Source organism: Cnephaeus nilssonii (assembly GCF_951640355.1).
Source record: "Cnephaeus nilssonii genome assembly, chromosome: 9".
Taxonomy (NCBI): domain Eukaryota; kingdom Metazoa; phylum Chordata; class Mammalia; order Chiroptera; family Vespertilionidae; genus Cnephaeus; species Cnephaeus nilssonii.
In genome coordinates this window covers 71748962-71771694 of record NC_137080.1, presented here as the reverse complement: position 1 = coordinate 71771694, position 22733 = coordinate 71748962, and the positions used below count along the sequence as shown (strand labels likewise).

The 22733-nt window shown below is 37.6% G+C and overlaps 1 protein-coding gene across 1 annotated transcript in view; it reads right to left on the bottom strand.

Annotated features, from left to right (window-relative positions):
- KHDRBS2 (KH RNA binding domain containing, signal transduction associated 2) overlaps positions 1-22733 on the bottom strand; it is a 520521-nt gene that overhangs the window by 264397 nt on the left and 233391 nt on the right. Inside the window, exon 4 of the mRNA XM_079781604.1 lies at positions 14587-14733. Within this exon, the coding sequence (XP_079637730.1) occupies positions 14587-14733 (147 nt within the window). The remainder of the gene's footprint in view (positions 1-14586; positions 14734-22733) is intronic.

Sequence of the window (22733 nt, the reverse complement as noted above, 5' to 3'; positions counted from 1 at the left end):
AATGCAATATCACCTCACACTTGCCAGAATGGTTACCATCAATAAATCAACAAACAACAAGTGCTGGTGAGGATGTGGAGAAAAGGAAACCCTCGTGAACTGTTGGTGAGAATGAAGACTGGTACAGCCACTGAGTGAAAAATAATAGAGTTCCCTCCAAAAATTAAAAATGGAACTGCCCTTTGACCTAGCAACCACTTCTGGGAATCCCAAAATACCAATTCAAAAGAATATATGCACCACTGAGTTCATAGCTACATTATTTACAATAGCCCCAGTGCCCATCAGAAGTTTACTGTATAAAATGATGTGGTACAGTTACACAATGGACTACTACACAGCCATAAAAAAGAAGGAAATCTTACCTTTTGCTACAGTATGGATAGACCCAGGGATTATTATGCTAAGTGAAATAAGCGAGTCAAAGAAAGACAAATACCATTTGATCTCACTTATATGTGGAATCTAATGAACACAATAAACAAACAACAAAATAGAACCAGAGGCATAGATACATAGAACAAACTGACCGCTGTCAGAGGAGAAGGGGGCAGGAGACTGGATAAAAGAAAGTGAGGGATTAGCCAAAGAATATATGCTAATATCCCATAGACAAAGACAGCAATGTGGTGATGGCCAGAGGAAAGGGGCAGCAGGGGCTGGGTAGAGGTTGGCAAAGGGGGTGGGGACATCCGTAACAGTGTCAGCAATGAAAACAAAGTTAAAAATAAATAAATAAAATTAACTCTTTTCAATAAATAAATAATTTTTTTAAATATGTGGTAATAGCATTCTTACAACAAAATTATTATCCTCTGGTAATATTTATCATTTTCATCACTAAACAGAATTAGAAACCCAACTATCACAAATGGAATACCAAATGGAAATATGCAAAGGTGGTATGTTCTGTTTTATTCAAGTCTAGTTTGTGTCACTTTTCAATGGCATTGTAATTAAATACAGATGTCTAGCTGGATCAAATCTTAGACATTCAATTCTTCTTTTATTATCTAACTAGAGGCCCGGTGCACGAAATTTGTGCACAGAGGGGGGTTGTCCCTCAGCCCAGCCTGTACCCTCGCCAATATAGGACCCCTCAAGGGATGTCCGACTGCCCGTTTAGGACCGATCCTGGTGGGATAGGGCTTAAACGGGCAGTCGACATCCCTCTCACAATCCAGGACTGCTGGCTCCCAACTGCTTGCCTGCCTGCCTTCCTGATTGCCCCTAACCGCTTCTGCCTGCCAGCCTGATCACCCCCTAACCACTCTGCTGCCAGCCTGTTTGCACCCAACTTCCCTCCTCTGCCGGCCTGGTCACCCCTAACTGCCCTCTCCTGCAGGGTTGATCACCTCCAACTGCCCTCCCTTGCAGGCTTGGTCCCTCTCAACTGCCCTCCCTTGCAGGCCGGGTGCCTCCCAACTGCCCTCTCCTGATGGCCATCTTGTGGTGGCCATCTTGTGTCCACATGGGGGAAGGATCTTTGACCACATTGGGGCAGCGATATTGTGTGTTGCAGTGATGATCAATCTGCAGATTACTCTTTTATTAGATAGGATAGAGGCCTGGTACAGGGGTGGGGGCCAGCTGGTCTGCCCTGAAGGGTGTCCCGGATCAAGTGGGGGTTCCCTTGGGGTGTGGGGCGGCCTGAGCGAGGGGCCTGTGGTGGTTTGCAGGCTGGCCACACTCCCTGGTAACCCAAGCGGAGGCCGTGGTATCTGGAATTTATTTTCCTTCTACAATTGAAACTTTGTAGCCTTGAGCAGAGCCAAGCCTGGGGCTCCCTCCGAGGAGGCCGGCAGCCATTTCTGTTGGGGGGGTTATAATTGAAACTTTGTTGCCTTAAGCGGGTGGGCCCGGCCAGGGTGTGCGGAAAGCTTTGCTTCCCCTGTTGCCGGCGGCAACCCTGGCCTGCTCTCTCAAGCTCCATTCTGCCGCTATTTGTTTGAATTTGTTTACCTTCTATAATTGAAACTTTGTAGCTTGAGTGGAGGCTTAGGCCTGGCAAGGGCAGGCGGAAAGCTTGGCTTCCTCTGTTACCTAGGAAACCTTGCTCTCTGTGGCTGTAGCCATCTTGGTTTGGGTTAATTTGCATGCTCGCTCTGATTGGATGGTGGGCATGGCTTGTGGGTTTGGCTTTGTGGGTGTGTCGGAGGTATGGTCAATTTGCATATTTGTCTATTATTAGATAGGATGTGGAAAGCAATATGCTATTGTGAAGAAAAAAAACCCAACAACAAACCCAACTATGAGCTTTAAAGTCAGGTAGGCTTTGGTATACCGGGCTACTTATCTACTTATGTGGCTACACAGTCTTCCTCAGCCTCAATCTGCTCATGTATATAAGCATCACACATCCTTCCCAGTCTTGTTGTGAGGATAACAAAAGGCAATGTCTATAAGCCACCCACTGGAATACCTAGCAGGTGTTAGATTCTAAACAAATGTCACCGTTCTTTCCCTAAAGAACAATCTACAGGTAAAAGATATACAAAGAGAGTAGAAGTAAGCTGTTAGCATTTTTATTTTTCTATTAAAAGCATAGATAAATGAACATTACCCACAAAATTGGCTATTAATGGCAAATGGGAATTGCTATTGTCATATATATCACTTATGTGAATGGTCTGAATCCCCAAATAGGTTTACCATAGTATTTCTACCATTATGTAGGGGCTTTCATTAGTATTTGTGCATATTAACTTGACAACATCTGTATAAAACACATGGAAACAACTGTGTATCAAATCCTTATAGAGGTAGATGTTTGTGGAATGCTATGCTTTTTCTCTTGTGGACTATTTCATTATTTTTAATATGTGATTTTTGATTTATTATAAAACAAAATACTAATCTTAGAAGCTTCACATCATATAGAGTTCAAATTTAAAACCTCTGGTGCCTATAAAGCTATTTTTTGGATGCTTTCTTTTGCGTTCTAAATATAAAGAGACCTCATCACACTAACTGTAGACGACCTCGGTAATTATGGGAAGATAGTGAGCTAAATTAAGTTCCTTTCCCTTGTTTATCAACTCTGACATACCAGCAGATTTTAAGCAAAATAAAGGCTTTGATGATCAGAAACTTAAGTGCACATTAGGCCTTGAGTTCACTGAGATTCAGGTAAGAAAACTGACTGGTATAGGCCTTTATTGCCTAAGGGCTGAGTGAGTACCTGAAAACCAGCATCATAAAACCCCAGAGTGGCAATGGAAGAGTGGATATTTGGGAAAGAGTTTGACTTGCAAAGATCTATACTTCATCCAAGTGGAAAGTTACCATAGACCCATTTGAGTATGCCTATTTTCCCGGGCCAGCAAAAGGCTAAGGACCAGAATGGGTAAGCCCTTAAGTCTGGAAAGATAAAAGGAGACTGAAGAACAGGAAGGCATTTTTCAGGTTCTCACCAAGTTTTTGGTGGTCTGCTTAGTTCTACATTCTTGGTCTATGTGGGGAAGATTGCTTTACTTTCTAACTTTAGAGGACTGGTGTCACTAAAGGTACATAAAAATACAGAACTAGCCTTGGCCAGCATGGCTCAGTGGTCAAGTGCCGACCTATGAACCAGGAGGTCACGGTTCGATTCCTGGTCAGGGCACATGACCAAGTTGTGGTCTCAATCCTCAGTGTGGGGCAAGCAGGAGGCAGCCAATCAGTTATTCTCTTTCATTATTGATGTTTCTATCTATCTCTCCCTCTCCCTTCCTCTCTGAAATCAATAAAAATATTTTTAAAAACACCTAAATTGAGATAAAAACAAAATAGGGGTGTAGGGGGGAAGGTGGAGAAAGAAAAAAGAGAGCAAGAACACCTGCCCAAGGAAATAAAACTGCTGGAGAAGAGAGAAATAAACCTGGATACAAAAACAGAAGCGATAACTAAGATACAGTTTTAGTACTTTCTGAAGAAACAAACAAACAAACAAAAAAGTAAGCACAATATCTACATAATTTTGATCTAAGTAATTTAAGGGAATGGAGTAGAACATTATCACCCTAAATACTGAATTTGGGGTTGTGACTTAGAAGACCTTGCAGAAGGTATCTATCTCTAGAAAACATAAGCAAAATGATAAGAAGATGAACATATTAGAAAAACACAACCGGATAAAAGATCTAAGAGACTTGCTATAAGGAAAAGAAATTTTAAAAAAGGGAAAATATGGAGAAAAGAAAATATACAAATCATAGGGAGAGAATTTCCTTGAAATAAAGATCTAACACCACCGATTGAAAGAGCTCACTGATTTTTAGGCTGGGCTGATGAGAAGAGAGGCACACCTGAGCAGATCCTGGTAAAATTCCTGAACTTGAAGGACAGGTAAAATAATTTCACAAGCTCTCAGAGAGGAAGAACAAGTTTGGTAGATAGGACACAGCTCACCTGTAACACTGGGAGCAGGAAGGTGGTAGAATAGCATCAAGAGACTACTGAGAGAAAGGACTGCATTGTGAGAACCCTAAGTTCCCTCAGCTTTCCGAAAGAAAGGAACCGAGTTATTTGAGGATTGGCCATGATTCTGCTGGCCCATCTTCCATATATCTCATCAGAAGAAGATACTTGAAATAAGACTCAAACTAACCAGATTATTACATGACCAGTTTTACAGCCCACCTTTCTTTAATTCCATATCACCTCCTACCCCATCTGCCAAGACTATTCACAAAGCTTTGGAAGCATTAGAAGCCCGAGGGTAGAGAGTGGAAGGAGATAAACAAGGAGTCCATGCCTCCTTCCCTCCTGGCACTCCCCCCACTGTAAATTTGGGGAAGAGTGGAGTTTTGAATTGAATGGAATTTGAAATTGAAATCATAAACTGGAACTAAGTGGGCTTAAAACTTGAACTGCATAAATTAAGACTCTTCTTATAGGAGAACAAGTGGAAAACTCTGTGATTTGCTCAAGCTGTTGGTAATAAAAATGAAAGAATGACAGTGGTTACAGAAAAATATAAACTAATTCCTACGTGTACTATATTTAGTACAGACCATCCAGTGAGCCATTTCCACGTCTATTTTAAGGAAGTGTTGTATATGCATTCTTATATATACTATGTAGAGAGGCTGGGTGGAACAGACAAACAAAACAAACAAACAAACAAACAAACCACACACACACACACACACACACACACACACACACACACACAGAGAGAGAGAGAGAGAGAGAGAGAGAGAAAGAAGATACAGTTCTTGGAGGAAGAGAGATATGCAAGTTCCCCAGACTTCTAGTTTGAATACTGTCTGGAAGAATCAATACACTGTCAATGGTAGCTTGGTGAAAGAAACTTCAGAGACATGAAATGAGATCAGTGAATCAGGCAGGGCAATTCAAAATAAGCTTATGCTGTATCTCAATCAAAATTAGTTGATTAAAAGTAAGAACTAATTGCTAGAACTGAAGTTGAAGACACATTTCAGGAATATTTAGTTTTGCAAAAATAATGTTTTAAAATATGCTATTCTAAGATTTTCCTGTTGCATTAAAAACATTCAATATAAAATAGACTCTTTGTGGGAATCAACTGCCCCCAAGAAATTAATCAAAACTCTCTTCCCCCACAACTCTTTCTTTATCACTCTCTGTCTCATTGAATTACTTACCTTTGTCTGGATGGTGGTGGTCTTTGTCAAAAATTGATTTTTCCTGACTAGAAAATAACATTTTTGGTTTGATCAGTGTTGCTTGGTCTGTCATCATTATTGCCCATATTATCCAGTTTGGTCTACCAACCCAATTCTCTCTCAAAAGTTTCTACATATATTTGTCTGGCTCTTAAATTCTACAAGGGCAGTGGCTGATGTAACACAAATGTCTAGAACCATGACTGACATATAATTTGATGCTTAGAAATATTTGTTGAATTGAATGTAAATGAAGTTTTCACTTTGCATTAATTACTGCATTATTTTCTTTATTTACTCAGTTAAAAATTATTTACTTTATTGAACAATTCTAATTATTCAGCTACTTTTTTTGTCTTGATTTCTTTTTGTACCACATTCTTCAATAACTATGAGTCTTTTTTAGTTGATTCAGTCTAGGCAAATATTAACAGGCCAGTGTTTACATGTTTATAATATAAAACTGCAGGATTAGCAATTAGTAAATGGTTTGAATATTATATAAAATTTCTATATGATCCTCTAAGATTTTCCTTACACTAAAAGCTGATAAAGTTAAGAGGTGAGATTCTCGCCTTGGAGATTAAACCTGTATTCTTAGGAAGTGCAGATCTTTAACAACAGATAACTTTTTAGGAATGCTGTTAAGCCTTCATGCTAACAACATATGGAATTACAAAAGCAGGGTATTTTTTTTAATTTAATAAATCTTTATTGTTCAGATTATTACAATTGTTTCTCCTTTTTCCCACCATAGCTCCCCTCCACCCGGTTCCCACCCCACCCTCTGCCCTTACCTCCCCCCACTGTCCTCATCCATAGGATTACGATTTTTGTCCAGTCTCTTCCTGCACCCCCCATACCCCTTTGCCCCTGAGAGTTGTCAGTCCATTCCCTTTCTATGCCCCTGATTCTATTATATTCACCAGTTTATTATGTTCCTCAGATTTTTAATTCACTTGATTTTCAGGTTCACTTGCTTGATAGATATGTATTTGTTGTTCATAATTTTTATCTTTACTTTTTTCTTCTTCCTCTTCTTCAAGAATACCTTTCAGCATTTCATATAATACTGGTTTGGTGGTGATGAACTCCTTTAGCTTTTTCTTATCTGTGAAGCTCTTTATCTGCCCTTCAATTCTGAATGATAGCTTTGCTGGGTAGAGTAATCTTGGTTGTAGGTTCTTGCTATTCATCACTTTGAATATTTCTTGCCACTCCCTTCTGGCCTGCATAGTTTCTGTTGAGAAATCAGCTGACAATCATATGGGTGCTCCCTTGTAGGTAATTAACTGTTTTTCTCTTGCTGCTTTTAATATTCTCTCTTTGTCTTTTGCTCTTGGTATTTTAATTATGATGTGTCTTGGTGTGGTCCTCTTTGGATTCCTTTTGTTTGGGGTTCTGTGCACTTCCTGGACTTGTAAGTCTATTTCTTTCACCAGGTGAGGGAAGTTTTCAGTCATTATTCCTTCAAATAGGTTTTCAGTATCTTGCTCTCTCTCTTCTTCTGGGACCCCCATAATTCTGATGTTGGTACGCTTGAATTTGTCCCAGAGGCTTCTTACACTATCTTCAACTTTTTGGATTCTTTTTTCTTTTTGCTTTTCTGGTTGAGTGTTTTTTGCTTCTTTGTATTTCAAATCTTTGACTTGATTCTTGCGTTCCTCTAGTCTGCTGTTGGGTCTCTGTATAATATTTCTTATTTCAGTCAGTGTATGTTTAATTTCTAGTTGGTCCTTTTTCATATCCTTGAGGGTCTCGCTAAATTTATCGGCCTTTTCTAGGAAATTCTTGAAAAACCTTATAACCATGGTTTTGAATTCTATATCCAGTCATTTGTTTTCCTTCATTTCTTTCGTTTGTGATCTGTTACTTTGTCTCCTCATTTTCGCTGCTTCCCTGAGTTGGTAGGGTAGCTTTGCGTGCTAGGTTTCCTATATGGCCCAGTGGCTTGGCCTCCCCAGTTACCTGAGGTGGACACTCTTGGTGCTCCCCTTTGTGGACTGTGTGTACAGCCTTGTTGTAGTTAAGTCATGATTGTTGTTGGTATCACTGGGAGGAATTGACCTCCAGGCCAATTGGCTGTGAGTATCAGCTGTGTCTACGCCGGAAGACCTGTGCTGGAGACAGCCTTATAGGACCAGACTTGCAAAATTGCAAAAGTCTCTGTGCTCAGCTTGGATGGGGTGGAGTCTCAGGGCTGAGCAGACAGTCTTGGCGTCCAGTCAGCCCTGCCCTTGCGTGAGCGCCTCCAGACCTCTGCCTTCCGCGGCTCCCCTGAGTTTCCGCCTGACAGTCCAGATGACCCCTGTAAGAGCTTGGGTCCCCAGGGGCTTGCCTGGAACTGGGGTTCAGTGCAATCAGGAGCTTCCGACTCCCTCTGCTAGGGAGAGCTAGCGGCAACCTCCGCAGTCAGTCTTCTCTGTGCGCACTCACGTGCGCACGCCTCCAAACCCCTGCCAGCCGCGGCTTCCCCGAGGCTCCGAGTGCCTTTCTCTCTACCTGACAGTCTGGACTCCCCCCGTATGAGCCTGGGTCCACGGGGTTTCATCCGGAACTGGGGTTCAGTGCAGTCGGAACTGGGGTTCAGTGTAGTCGGGGGCTCCCTTCCCCTTCCCACCAGAGAAAGCCAGCCAGGCACTCAGCTGCCCTTCCTCTCTGCGTGCGTGTCTCCGTACCTCAGCCCTTTGCAGCTCCTCTGATTCTCTATGAGCTTTTCTCTTTCCTTCTAGTTGTAGAATTTCCACTCAGCCAGCTTTCCTTTGGTTCTGGATGATGTCTGTTCTGTCTTTTAGTTGTAGTTTTGAAATTGTTGTGCGAGGCAGCAGTTTAGGTGCTTACCTATGCTGCCATCTTGGTTTCTCCCCAAAAGCAGGGTATTTTTTATTATAATGTCAATTAATGGTGAAGAAGTAGTTCATCAAGATGAAATCCAAGTGCCTATAGGCAAACAACGCTGGCATCTAAAATGCACTAAGAACTCATGAAAAGAGTGGCCTCAGAGAATTTACAACATTGGCATCAAATGAGACCAGTGATAATTAGTAAGTATTTATTTTTAAGATACAAAGCAAATGCCTGGTCCTAGATTCATAAAGAGAATATTTGATTATCTGTACTCGTGAGGAGTCAGAAGATACTTGTATTAGGGTTTGTAGAAAATTCACACTTCTTTTATCTGTCTTCCAGGTTATATCAATCAATTAGCAATGCTAATGTGGCCTTGGGTTTTAATAATAATAATAAATTATATTATCATGTAATTAATTATATGATAATTATTAGTTCTGTTCTAAGAACTAACAAAATTTTATTTATTTTTAATTCAGAGGCTTATATTACTACTAGAATCTCAGTGCATGAAATTCGTGAACTCGTGGGGAGCGGGGGGAGTCCCTCAGCCTGGCCTGCCCCCTCTCGCAGTCCAGGAGCCAGAAGTCGGACATCCATAGCACTGCCACGGAGGCAGGAGAGGCTCCCGCCTCCGCCGCTATGCTCACCTGCCTGTGAGCCTGGCTTCTGGCTGAGCGGTGCTCCCCCTGTAGGAGCACACTGACCACCAGGGGGCAGCTCCTGCATTGAGCGTCCGCCCCTGATGGTCAGTGTACATCATAACAACCAGTCGTTCCACTGTTCATTCGATTTGCATATTAGCCTTTTATTATATAGGGTTACAAGGTATCAGGCTTAAAAAATGCTCAATATTAGATGATTATACATTTATCCAAATGTAATCAGAAAATAATCATAGTGTGTAGAAATACAGTAGACATTTTCAGAGCAAGCAATAATTACATAAATATATGTGGTTTGTGCTTAGTGCTATTACCTACCACACTATTAAAATATGGTTAATTATGGGAAAGAAAAGGAAATTAATTGGTTTTTATAATAACAATCTGAGAAAATTTTTGACAACTGTTTTACAATAGCCACAACAATAAAGGAACAATATGCAGGTCACAGATCCTGTTTTCCTCTCTGCACTGAACTTTATTTTGTTATTGTTACTGATCATTCTTTTACCTGTAGGATGTTGTTACTGTACATGCTGAACTCCTGCCAGCAGCCAGCCAAAATGCATCTGCCCTTCCCCACCTTGTGGGTCTTACCATTTACCAATGTCGCTTTTGCTGGCTGGTAGGTTTTCATTTAATAAACTGTTTCCCCTATGTATTCACCAAATAGTCAATAGTATAAATTTCAGAGATACATTCTTACATTTGTAATCTTCTAAAACTTTGCAAAAAATTTTTCAGTGCATGAGAGTCTAGTTTTTTCTTCCACTTCCCAGACTTAAAATATCCTGTTTCTGTTTTCTAATTTCCTTATATCTGCTTATATTTTTGTGTGATTTCTACTAGCAATAAGTGTCATTTTCCCATTCCAGAGCTAGGATTACAGTCTTTGAAGAATAGATGGCAAGAATATACTCTTTTTGCTTTTACCATAAGGAGGAAAAGGGTTTTACTTTTCCTTCATAGTCACATTCTTGGTAGGTTTTCTATATAGGTTTCCAATATCTCAAACTTGAAATGATACAATAACCCTAATAGCCCCATTTCAGGAATCATGGCTCTCACCAAGAAACACATCCAATCTAATTCAGGAAGGAAATAAACAACCAGGTCTGATGCTTTTATTTTCTGTTGAATTTACTTAAAGTCTTATTATATGTGAAAGTGATGAGACTAACAAAAAGATACATATATACCACAAACACAGATATAAACTTTACACACACACACACACACAGATATACTATATATATATATATATATATATATATATATATATATATATATAAATTTGAATATATTCATATACATATGTATTTATATATTCATGCCATACTAGGTGTTGTTATAGAAGGCACAAAAAATACCTCATACAGTATGTTTCCTTTCTGGCATTTAGAAGAAACTAAACATGGGGAGTTGTGAATGTCCCTTTGGACATATATGCCTTTTATTTAAATGATACAAACCTCCAAGGATGATCATTAGAGGCTTAACCCAGGCATGACAAATACTTGTCAAGTTCTGTTAACTCATGATATAGTGTTGTTTAGCATACTGCATTTGGAAAGATTTGAGGCCATGACAGGTCTTGGTAAAAATGAATGTTGTGATTTCTCAATTCTGTCAATAACTAACATCTTCAGGAGGTAACAAAGTAATCTATTCATTATCTAATTTCCTGCTAAATGGAACCCCTCCTAATATATTTTTATGAAAAGATATATAAACTCATATTCAATGAGCAGGATTTTGCTGAATGCTTCAATCAAGTATTATGTTTCAATCATTATTGAATTATTGAGTTAATTATTAAGCTTTAGTAAAACTTGCTAATTCAATTTAATTGAAGGTGAGAGTCAGCCAACTTAGGAAAATGGAATACAGTGTCATTATATTAAATTAATCTGCTAACCAGGGTTGGAATAAGGGTAGTTGTATTCAGGGACAGCAAGGGTCCCATTCACAAACTACCAGGTAGATGTTGCCCCTGCACAACCACAGCCCTAGTGCCCGTATATAAAAAAAGGAGTACTACAGAATAAAATAATGAACTTGTTTACCCCTTAACAGCTTGCAAAGGGAAGATAAAGGTATTAACATTACTAAAACGTATAGTAAAGGTTTTATTTCCCTTTTGTCATTGTCAAATAATTTATTTAACGCATGGAATCTGTAAGCCAAATTGGCAAATGTATGGAAGACTTTAATATAACATCTGTTCAAAGCACTCATGATTTATAATTAGTGAGGTTCAACTTATTGATGTTTTATTGACCTGCCACTCTACTTGTTTTGATAAACAGTAGTGACTCAATGGAGTTTAGCAAGGAGATAATTTCCCTGGGCAATAATAATTTTTTTCTTTAACAATTCATTTAAAGTACTGAAAGTACGTTGTTTTTCAACATCTTGTGGCATTCAGACATTTCATGGACAGTTGTACGTTCTAAAGTCAGCAGTCTTAGAAGATTATAGCCCCTGGACAGCAGGCAAACAGTGTGCACACTTGGTAACATACAGGAAGGAGGGGGAGGTAAAAATTCTAACATGGCAGGACACTCCATTTTGTAGAGGAGCTAGATATCAGTGGAACTCTGGGGTCCTCTTCTATATTAGCCTTCTATGTTGTCTAGCATGACTTCCTGGCTATACTTCTTCACCTCTGATGCTTGTGTTAATGTCCAAGCATTTCTGTAGACTTGTATATCAAATGTCAAAGGAAACCTGGATCACCAAGTGATTTCATACAATAAACAAAGAATCAGCATTTCACTCTCCCCCTTGCAGTTGTGATGGATGAAGTAGACAGATGCCCTCCTTGGCTTGGTGCTGAGGCAGGCAAGGCAAATGGGGAAAATCCACGAAGTTGGAGGACCTTCAGTGATTGTAAAATTTTCTCATATAACGAGGAGAGATGTCAGCATGCTCTTTATTCAATCATTTATTCACTTATAAAAAATATTTACTAAGTGCTTCTTATGTCCCCGGCATGGTTCAAAATGGGGGAATAAAGTGGTGAAACTAGACAATAATCTTTGCCCTCATGACATGTATATTTTAGCAAGAAAACCAACAATTAACAAACGAGTTAAAATATATATACACATACACATACTATAGATAATCTGAAGGTGATAAGAGCTCTGAGGAAATACATAGTGAAGAGGGCTGGGGCCTAATGAGACAATGAATGGCAATGTGAAATGAGACAGCAGTGATACTGTGAAACAGAATAGAATTGTGCACACATAATAGTATTGTGTGGTCAGGGAAGGATTTCCTGCAGAGCTAACAGCTGAGCCAAGACCTGAATGACAAGGAGATAGCCGTGCCAATACGCTGGCGAAGAATCTTCACAGGCCCTTACCGAGGACGGAGCCTGGAGGACGGCATGAAAGGAAGGCTGCAAGTCTGGAGGCCAGGAAAGGAGCAGTTGGACAGGCAGAGGTAGAATCCCAGAGACAGACAGGAACAGGTCAACCTGGCCAGCGTTAGATCTTCAGCCTTCATCTGGGTCCGTCTCTATAGAGAGCACCTCGACTGTGGGGTATATTCCCCAAACCTGGCCCAGAGAGCTGTTTCCTCCCTCCATGGCACCCCGTCAGCCATGGCTTCGGTCAGACTATCAAACAAACACTGATTTGCCAGATGTGATGCTAAATGATGGGAATCCAAGAGAGGCACTGCCAGCCCTGCCAATATATATATTTCAGTGGAGAAGATATAATGGAATGATCACAAGCATCGCGAGGTCTAAGAAGGAAAATGCATTAGTGACATTTATAATAAAATAGGGTTAATGTAGCCGACTGCCTAGGTCCAAGATATGTATAGCAATAAAATAGTATTTCGTCTTATATATTTTACCCCAAAAAGTCATTCCTAGACTATCTACTGTAAAAGTAAAATAGATTTAAAAAAACATCCATTTACATAGTACTTCATAATTGTCTATGTCTTTCATATGCAGTACCCCATGTAATAGTCACAATAGCTGTGACAGAGGTCAGTCAATTATAATTATCTTCTTTTTAAAGATGAATAAGCTGAAGCTCTGGGAATTTAAATGCCTTGTCCAAGTCATGAAATGAATTAGTAATGTAGGCAGTCCTAGCATTTTTCTACACATTCAATATCACCAGAAGTTTGGTCTGAGGTAAACATAGTAAAAATGTTTACCCAATATTACTAGGCATTTTGTTCAGAGGAAAAGGGAAGAGAGAACATACATAGCATCCTCATTCTTAAGAAATATAGGGTCTACTTAGGGAGGTGTTCAGATGAGCACCAGATACTAATTTGTGTGGAAATTCAGTGTGCATGTAATGTTAGGGAATAATCATTAGTGGTATAGCATTATTCAGAACCTTGTCCTGAGAGAAGTTTTTAAACTGGGCATATCAATTAATTAATTATGTTGTTAGATTTTGATACTTTTACATTCTGAAATGGTTCTTTTTTTTTTCTTTTCCCGTTCTTAAATTCACTGTCAATCAATGAATCTTATGCATCATTTCCTCTGAGTTTATCCATCAGTTTAGAAATCTACTGTGTTCTTTGTTACACAGATTAATTTTTGACTCCCTCCCCCCGCACCTCTCTCTCTGCCAAAGACTTCTGTCTAGGTACTCCAGAAAACCTTCCTCAGCATTCTCTTGTGTTTGTCTTATTCCCAGCTCTAAGTCTGATGCCAAGATTTCTGTTTGTATGACCTCTTCCTAGAATGCTAAATTGTCAACGTTTAGAAAAGCTTCATTCATTTAATCTTCCTCAATTAAAAAAAAAATCAATACAGAATTCTATTCAATATGCAGCCATGAATTTATTGCCGTACTAACCAAATATTCTCTACTGCTCTCACTTAGTGCAATGCGTTTATTTTTCCAAATTTTGCTTCATGTCAACAAATGTCTGTTTCTATTAACACTGATTATTTTACATTGCGTTTTATAATGAGCCAGCACTTGGCATACCATCACATAAAAATGCATTTGATGATTTCAAATAACATCATTGTCTTGTTACAAGTATGGTATATATAATCTTTTTGTTCCCACTACAAATGCAAATGCTTTAATAATTAAAAATTGCCAATAATACATATCAATTACCAATTTATTAAAAGACACAAAAGAAAAGTATACAACTTCAATTATGTTTTTGTGTTTATGCATTCACTGTCTAACTCTTCGTGGTTATGTACTGATGCATAGCTGGTAATGTAATGAAGACAAATACTGAAGTCGAACCATCATGAGGTAGCAACATGCCAGGTCCTATGCCAAGTGTTTTGGATATTCTATAGTTCATATTAACTCTATGAATAATTAGTTTGCAATATGCATTTCCTTCTATAAAGTCAGTGAAGCTCGAGGCAAATTTTTAAAAACAGAAACTGCTGAGAAACTTCTTTGTAAAAAATGAAAAACACTTACAGGAACCAGGAATTTTTTAATCTCTTCCAATGCATGACTCATACGTGAATAAGCTTCCCCAGGTGGAGCGAACACTTCAATTAACACATGAAGTTCATCACTCAAGTGGGCATATTTGGCTTCCCCACTCTTCCTTAGCTCTTCTTCCTGTGAAAGAAGTTATTTTTAGAAATACAAATCCATTCATTTTGCATTGATTTAACATTCATTGAGACTGACAAAAGGATATAATCTAAGCAAATTTTCCATAAGTAGAAACCCTTTGAGAAATAAAAATCAGGTACAAGCCATTTAAAGATTTTAAAAATCATTTTTGAGTGAACGATTAAAAAAAAAAAAAGCTGGTATACTTATCATCTGCAACAGATTTTAATCAGCTAAATGAAAATGTTAAATCCCTGAGAAGATTTAGCAGAACTGCCTTTAACTCTTCAGTGTGCACCACCACATTCTGGAAGAAAAGGATTGTTTTTACATTTGATAAGTAAGATTTTGCAAATAATAAACCAAAGATTATCACTATTCTTTAAGAGAACAGAACTTTTTAGTAACATTTAAGTGGTGAAAGGTTATTTGTTTGCTATTAAAGTATGCAAAACCAACAGTTATCTCCCCAACAAGTTCCTCTGACCCAGATTATCATTGAGCTTCACAGCCATATATTCTGTAAAAATCTGTAGCCTCATTTTGGTCAATAAGGGTATGTTAAAGAGATGATGGATAAGTATTATGTTGGCATTGATTATGCATGAGCTACATATGCTCAGATGAACTAACAGTGCATTCCTACTGGACCAGATTTTTCACAGTCCTGTACCCAAGTGATTAGTGAAGCCTGATTGGCTCTTCAATCCAGGTGAAGAGCCAATCAGCATCTGATCCATATACTTTGCTAGTGTGTGCTATGTATTTTACACATATCATCTCTAATATCAAAATAATCTTGCATATTACTCACAGATTTCAGATTAGGAAACTCAGTTTAGGCCAAAACCGGTTTGGCTCAGTGGATAGAGCGTCAGCCTGCGGACTGAAGGGTCCCGGGTTCGATTCCGGTCAAGGGCATGTACCTTGGTTGCAGGCACGTCCCCAGTAGGGGGTGTGCAAGAGGCAGCTGATCGATGTTTCTAACTCTCTATCTCTCTCCCTTCCTCTCTGTAAAAAATCAATAAAATATACTTTAAAAAAAAAAAAAGGAAACTCAGTTTAAAAGACTCAGTAGCTTCAGCAAAGTCAGGATTCGAACCCAGCTCATTTTGCAATCAGAGTTGCATTTTTCTTTTAAGAATTTATAAAAGCAAAATTTGGTTAAATAATTAACACAAATAATATTGATTATATTTTATCTTTCTTGACACCTCTTCCCAATTATCTAAAAGTTGTTTCATTAAATTTCAAAGGATAAAAAAAGCAATTTTTAGTTTTATATGGAAAATAAATTGAAAAAATTACCCAAGTAGACCTAAGCTGGATAAACAAAAGCAAATTGGCTATTGATTTTAGATAAGTTAACTGTAGGGCCCAGGTTAATGTGTTTATCTGATTAGAAATGCCCATCATGTTGACACAAGGAAGGTCCATGACTGAGATGGGGAGAAGAGGCAGCCTGCTTTCCTGCTCATTTCTCACCTACTCAGACCTTGGGGATATCAACATCTTTTAGTCTGGTAATCCACACTCCACTTCACTAGCAACTCTCTGTATCTAACTAGGAGTTTTTATTTAAAAGAGTTTTTCTTAGTTCCAAATTCTCAGTTTGGAGAAGAAAAGCAGGGCTTGACTAAAGGAGTATGCACCACTGGGTGTAGGAAAAATTTCCTTCCTCTTTGGGTTCTGCTGAGAGGCAAGCTGCTTCTTATCTCAGGTGTCAGCTTCATTACACATAACTGCTGCAGTAGTTAAACCAGGGGTTGCCTGATTGTGACCCCTTCTCAATACTTACCTAAGCTGATTTCCAGCTGGTTATTAAGGGTTACTCACTAGCCAAGTTTTATAAGGCCTATGTACTGTGAGGTGTGGCTTTAAAATAAGAATCATAACACTGACTTCTTTACCTCATCAATAAAGGGATTAAAGGCCAGCCAGTGTGGCTCAGTGGTTGAACATCAACCTATGAACCAAGAGGTCAGGGCACATGCCTGGGTTTCTGGCTCGATCTCTAGTAGGGGGAGTGCAGGAGGCAGCTATCAATGATTCTCTCTCATTATTGATGTTTCTATCTCTTTCTCCCTCTCGCTTCCTCTCTCTAAAATAAATGAAAACATATTTTTAAAAATTACTGGTTACTAAATATAAGAGATTCTAAATAAAGTCATTAGAAAATATCAAATCCAGTTTTATATATCCCCAACCAATATTTTACTTATATTTTTCTGTTATACCCTAAGGTAAAAATATAAGTAAAATATATCCGTTTTTATTAGTTATTTTACAGAGACTAACATGGCACTGAAGAGAGTATAACTGGAATTGCATTCTTGCATTTAATTGGTAAGAACTTTAAAGGAAACTTCTTCACCAGAAATATTATTTGTATGTTATCTTCTACAACAGACATATTCCTGACTTGTAAATAATTTGTCAATTAGAAAATTTTGCTCTTAATTCAAAATAGCATGTTTATTAAAGAAAACCTGAAAAAAAATCCTCAAAAGTACAAATGTGTTGTTGTTTTTTAAAATCAACAACCACACAATTCAAGATACACTTTTATCACTTTCAGGGTATTTTTTTCAAGTCTCCTTTTACTATAATAATAGTAATGAATTAGAAGTCATAATTTTGGTATTGCTTTTTAGGTCAAAAATACAAAGTACTTTCCATGGAGTATCTAATTCTATCTGTATGACTACACTTTCTGTTAGATAAGGTTATTTCCCTCCTTTTGCTAATGAGGAGACTGTGGTACAGAGAAAGAAACTTATCCAGAGTTACACAGAGTATGCATTATTGAGTTGCATTACCATCCAGGTTATCTGACATCCAAAGGTCAAACTGTTAATCACTATAGGTGTGTTGCTGGTACAGGTACACAAGTGCAAGTAACTTTTTCATACATTCATATTTCCCCAGGGTATCAGCAATTTCCTGGTATCCAGGCCCTATAGTTCTGTGCTCTCCGGGGCACCTACAGCAGATTACAGATTTTTACACAAAAGGCACATCTGACATGAATGCCCTTTCCTCCCCGCCCATACGGGTCTGATTTAGTAGCTGTGTGCCCATCAGTGAGGGGTGAAACTACTATTTTCAACATTCTGACTAATTTCCTTTTTGAAGAGCTTACCTAAAAATGCTAGTGATCTCACATCACATTGTCTATTTCTAACTCTCTGTTTTGCAACCGTCAGTTCCAAACAAGGCATTCATCCAAAGTTTTTTTTGAAGGGTGAGTTCAGATTAGTTTGCATAATTTCTCATGAATATTCATGTTGTATTCCTAAAACAAATGGGCTTCATGAAGGATCTTCTCTATTTCCTTGAATACTGGTGGCAGGATTGGTTAGGACCATCCACACCCTGATTCTATTTTGGGGAATAGGGACTCAAGTCAGCTCATAAATGGGTATTCCCCCTTAGTTCAGATGGTTCAAGACAAATTCCCAACCAGGACACAGAATCAGATGTGCTCTGGTACTGAGTCCAGCCATTTGGTCCCTGGATTTGCCAAATGCCAATTGTAATGCGAAACTCAACATTTCTTAAAATACTCTAAAAGATCCACTCTCAAAATCACTTATGGGTAACATAGACGTCAATGAAAATATCATAGGGCACAAAGCAAAGAGGTCACATTGATAATCTCATTAGGGACAACTAAAAAAAATTCTTTATTCTCTTGTCCCAAGCCCTTCCCTGCTTCATTACACAATTTTAATTTTTTTCTCTTCTATCTCTAATGCGCATATTACTCTCTCCTCCAGTCTGAAATTTCCTAGGGAATTGAAAATTATTTTCACCTCTATTAAACAGAGTAATTTAGTTATTGAATGCTAATTCCCAGCTCACATGTCCAGGTCATTATGGAGCTCAGTGAAATAAAGGGAACACCAGTAAATGACACATTAGAAGTCACAGTATGGAAATGTACATGCATGTGCACACACATACTCACACACATACTAAAGAACTTTTTACAGTGTGATTCTAGCAAAAGTAAGTATTTCCATTTTGTCAAATTAAGAAAGATAGTCATGCGCTTTGGGCATTTTTTAAAGAATATGTTATAAGTTGTTCATAATATGATGTAGACAATATATTCCTCCTTTGTGTTTTTCAGATTTTGGTATTTTGTCCTTCCAGAATTTCCTGAAAGGAATCCCATCACCAACACTGATAGTAGAGAGAACACCTGAATAACTGAGTTGATACCTTACTTATCATTTTTAAACACCTATGTGTTCATCTAGATATATATATAATATGTGATGTCATATACATTTATGTTGTCTTTTCTTAAATATCTAATTATAAGAGAAGTAGTCTTTAAACTATCCACTTAACTGACTCACCAGATTAACAAAATACTTATTCCCTCAAAAAATACATAAGCTAATGTCCAAGATAATATGATGGTTTGAGCTTCTGCCACCTAAGTTTTATAAACTGGGAATCATTTCTTCCAAAACTTATTTACCTGTTGTATTTGTTATTGCATTTAAAAAAAAATAAAATTCCTATTTCAATGTTTTAAATTATCAAAATACTTTCATACCAAAGACATATAGGTTAAGAGAAATTTTACTGTATCATAAATTGCTTCTATAGTTAAATTAACCCCTTCACATCTCATAATACTTCATTCCTAAATCAAAGTATTGCAGCATCATTCTAATTTGTGATTTATCTTTATATATGTCTATTTCATTTTCTGAATATACAAGTGTATCTGATAGGACACAGAAAAGATACTCAATAATTTCTTGTTGCAAGAGGGTGAATATTAGGCTGCATTTTTTTCTGTTATACAGCCATATCTTTACTCTTTTGTCATGCTAAGGTTTTCTTTAATTGCATAAACATTTATTGTCTTACGACCTTGGGATAGAGTGAATTATATTTACCAACATGATTTTCTTTTTAGCTTAGAAAAATGTGTCCAAATTATTATTTCATTCAATGTGTTTCCAATTAGATTGATAATAATGTATAGATAACATATATGCCTATTCAGTGATTATATATATATATATATATATATATATATATATATATATATATGCCTAAGCAACCATTCAACTGTTCAACCGGTAGCTATGACATTCACTGACCACCAGGGGGCAGACGCTCAGACTGGTAGGTTAGTTTGCTGCTGGAGTCCAGCCAATCAGGACTGGATGAGAGAGGTTGGACACGCCCTGGAGCCCTCTTGTTGTCTCTCTCCAGCCCCGATCATGCACTGGTGGGGTCCCTCGGCCTGGCCTGCTCCCTCTTGCAATTGAGGACTACTAGGGGGATGTCAGAGAGCTGCAGGCCAGGCTGAGAGACCCCACTGGTGCATGAATCCATGCACCCTGCCTCTAGTGTATTTTATAATCAAGTAATTATACAAATTGTAGTTTGCACTACATCACGTGTTTGTTCTATGATTATAAGGACAAACATAGTCTAGGTAAGTAAACAAAACCACAAAAGCTACTAACCCAAGAGTATTTTGGAGCTACTCATAAACAATTTAGAGCAAGCAACCATTTTGACAATGGACCTGCCTATCCTATCCCTCTTATGGCTTCTTACCTATTGGGTAATGGGATTGGCAGGTAAGGAGATTGGCAGGTGCAGTTGTTATTATGTTATTCTAATTTCAAGAAAATAAAAAGTTCTATAAATACAATGCTTACTCTTTCCACCCAGGAATCAACCTTAGCTAGCTTTAGAGTCCAGAGATAAGATCCCAGTGATTGAAAATTTTGTAGTAATATTTTAGTAACAACGGCCACCATCTTAGAGACTGAAATATTTTTATTACTTTCTATGTATAGGAACAAATATTTCAAAAATCCTATGAACAAACACCAACTTGTGCTTTTCTGTAGATACCCTTATGAACCAGAGTTTAGAAGACGTCAAGTGTAACAGCTTTCCTAGTCATGAATCTACTACTAACTGCAAACTTTAGCAGACACTTTGCTCTTGTGGCCCTGTTTCTTCATATGCAAAAGCAGAGAACGTTATGTACTAGAGAGGTAATTTTCAAGTGGTGATACATGGAGCCAAGAGGGTTACCGAAAGGTGCCTTATGGACTACGTTAGAGCAAAATGAGGATTCTCCCCCATCCCATTCAACCATATCAGCTCAGCTTACACCTGTTTATGCATAAAATGTCAAGTAAGGTAATATTGTTCCACAAGATCAGCAAACTGAAAGCAATAGACAATGGTAGACATGATAATGTCAAAGGTTTCTCAGAGCTTTAAAAAATCATGACGCGCTATGTGACTTTTCTTCAAAGGCATCCTCATCCTGCAAGTAGAACTTTACTATTAGAAAATCCACTTTCCAAGTAGTGTTTTCTAAGATATATTACTAAGAAAAATAAAAACTCCAAATGGCAACTATTCAGGTCAATCTTTGAACATCTACAATGAGGCTGCTATTGCATATTTTATACACATTATACCATTTAATCTTCATAGAACCCTAAGGTGTAGTGAAAAGTAAAAAAAAAAGATTTTGAGGTCAGAGAGATCTAGATTTAAGTTAGCAGCACTGATATTTATTATCAATAGTATTTGAAAAAAGTTACTAAATTTTTGAGATTTAGGTTCTTAATCTACATGATAAGGAAACTCTAGATTTCTCAGACAAGGATGACAGAAAGTAATATGTAGAAATCACAAGTACAGTGCCTGGTACACAATAAACACTTGAAGAAATGAAAGGTTTTGTCTCAGAGGAGCTAAGGGACTTGGTTGCAGTGATTCAGGAAGTGAGAGAATGGCATTTGGTCTGCCTGACTGACTTCAAAGCCATACTATTATGGTCATGGCTGTTTATTATGAACATTAAATTCCCTTGAAATAATATAATTACCAAACTTTCTAATTAAGTATTTCTTCAAAGAGCTGTAATGAAGAGTGAATTAGTTTGATGATGGTTTACTTATTATTGAGTTAATTTAAATGTATAACTTTAAGAGAATGTACATTTAAATTACTGTAAGTTAAAGAGCTCAGATATGTTTTGGGAAGATAAGGAAAAATTAACATCATTGCATATGCCTTCTTGAATATAACTTTCTAATTAATTATTAATTTATAGTCTATATATGTCACATGGACCATATAATATTGCAAGGCCACATATGATGACAGTTAACATCCCAGGTTCCATTCATGATGACCAGGGTTAAAATCCCAGCTCTCCCACTTAATACTGTGAAAACTAGAGCATCTAACGTATACTATTTGGGACTTGTAATTCCTCACTTGTAAAATGATGACAGTACTAATACTAATAACGTAGTAAGCACTAACCAAATATGATCATTGTTAAATATTTAAAACTGAAATCTCTATATAAAATTATATATGAGCTGAAAGAGTTAATATATTCAAAGATCTCAATTATTCTCCCAGGAGTAGCTCTTCCAGTGACAGGAATACACTAATTTTTTTAAAAAAAGAAGTTTAAAACACATGATATAAAGCACATGCAAGTTTTATACTTTGGTTTTTACTTTAGCAATTACTACTGTCATATTTTATCCTCAGAGTTATAATTTACTAGAGTGCTTTTTGAAGACTTTTTCTCCTTAGCACCCCAGGGGATATTCTTTTAACATAAACCCTCTTCTGAAATAAATAAGTCTATTGTCTGCACAGCTTTCTCCATCAAGAAATTAAAATAAACACACATTTATTATTTATACCATGGCCTGTTTGGGATTTGTCTGAATCACTAACTTAAAAGCATTTTTAAATACACATATGTGAAAATTCTTTTATGTATAAATTAGTTGTCAAAATTTATGCACACAAAAGGTTTTTGTACAAATGGATATACATGCATACATGATAGAGAAGCAATGGCTTAATCCCAAAGAGCACCTAAGGTTCTTGTGGCCTTCACTTACAAATCCATACTATCTGTTTTGTTTTGTTTTTAATATATTTTTATTGATTTCAGAGAGGAAAGGAGAGGTAGA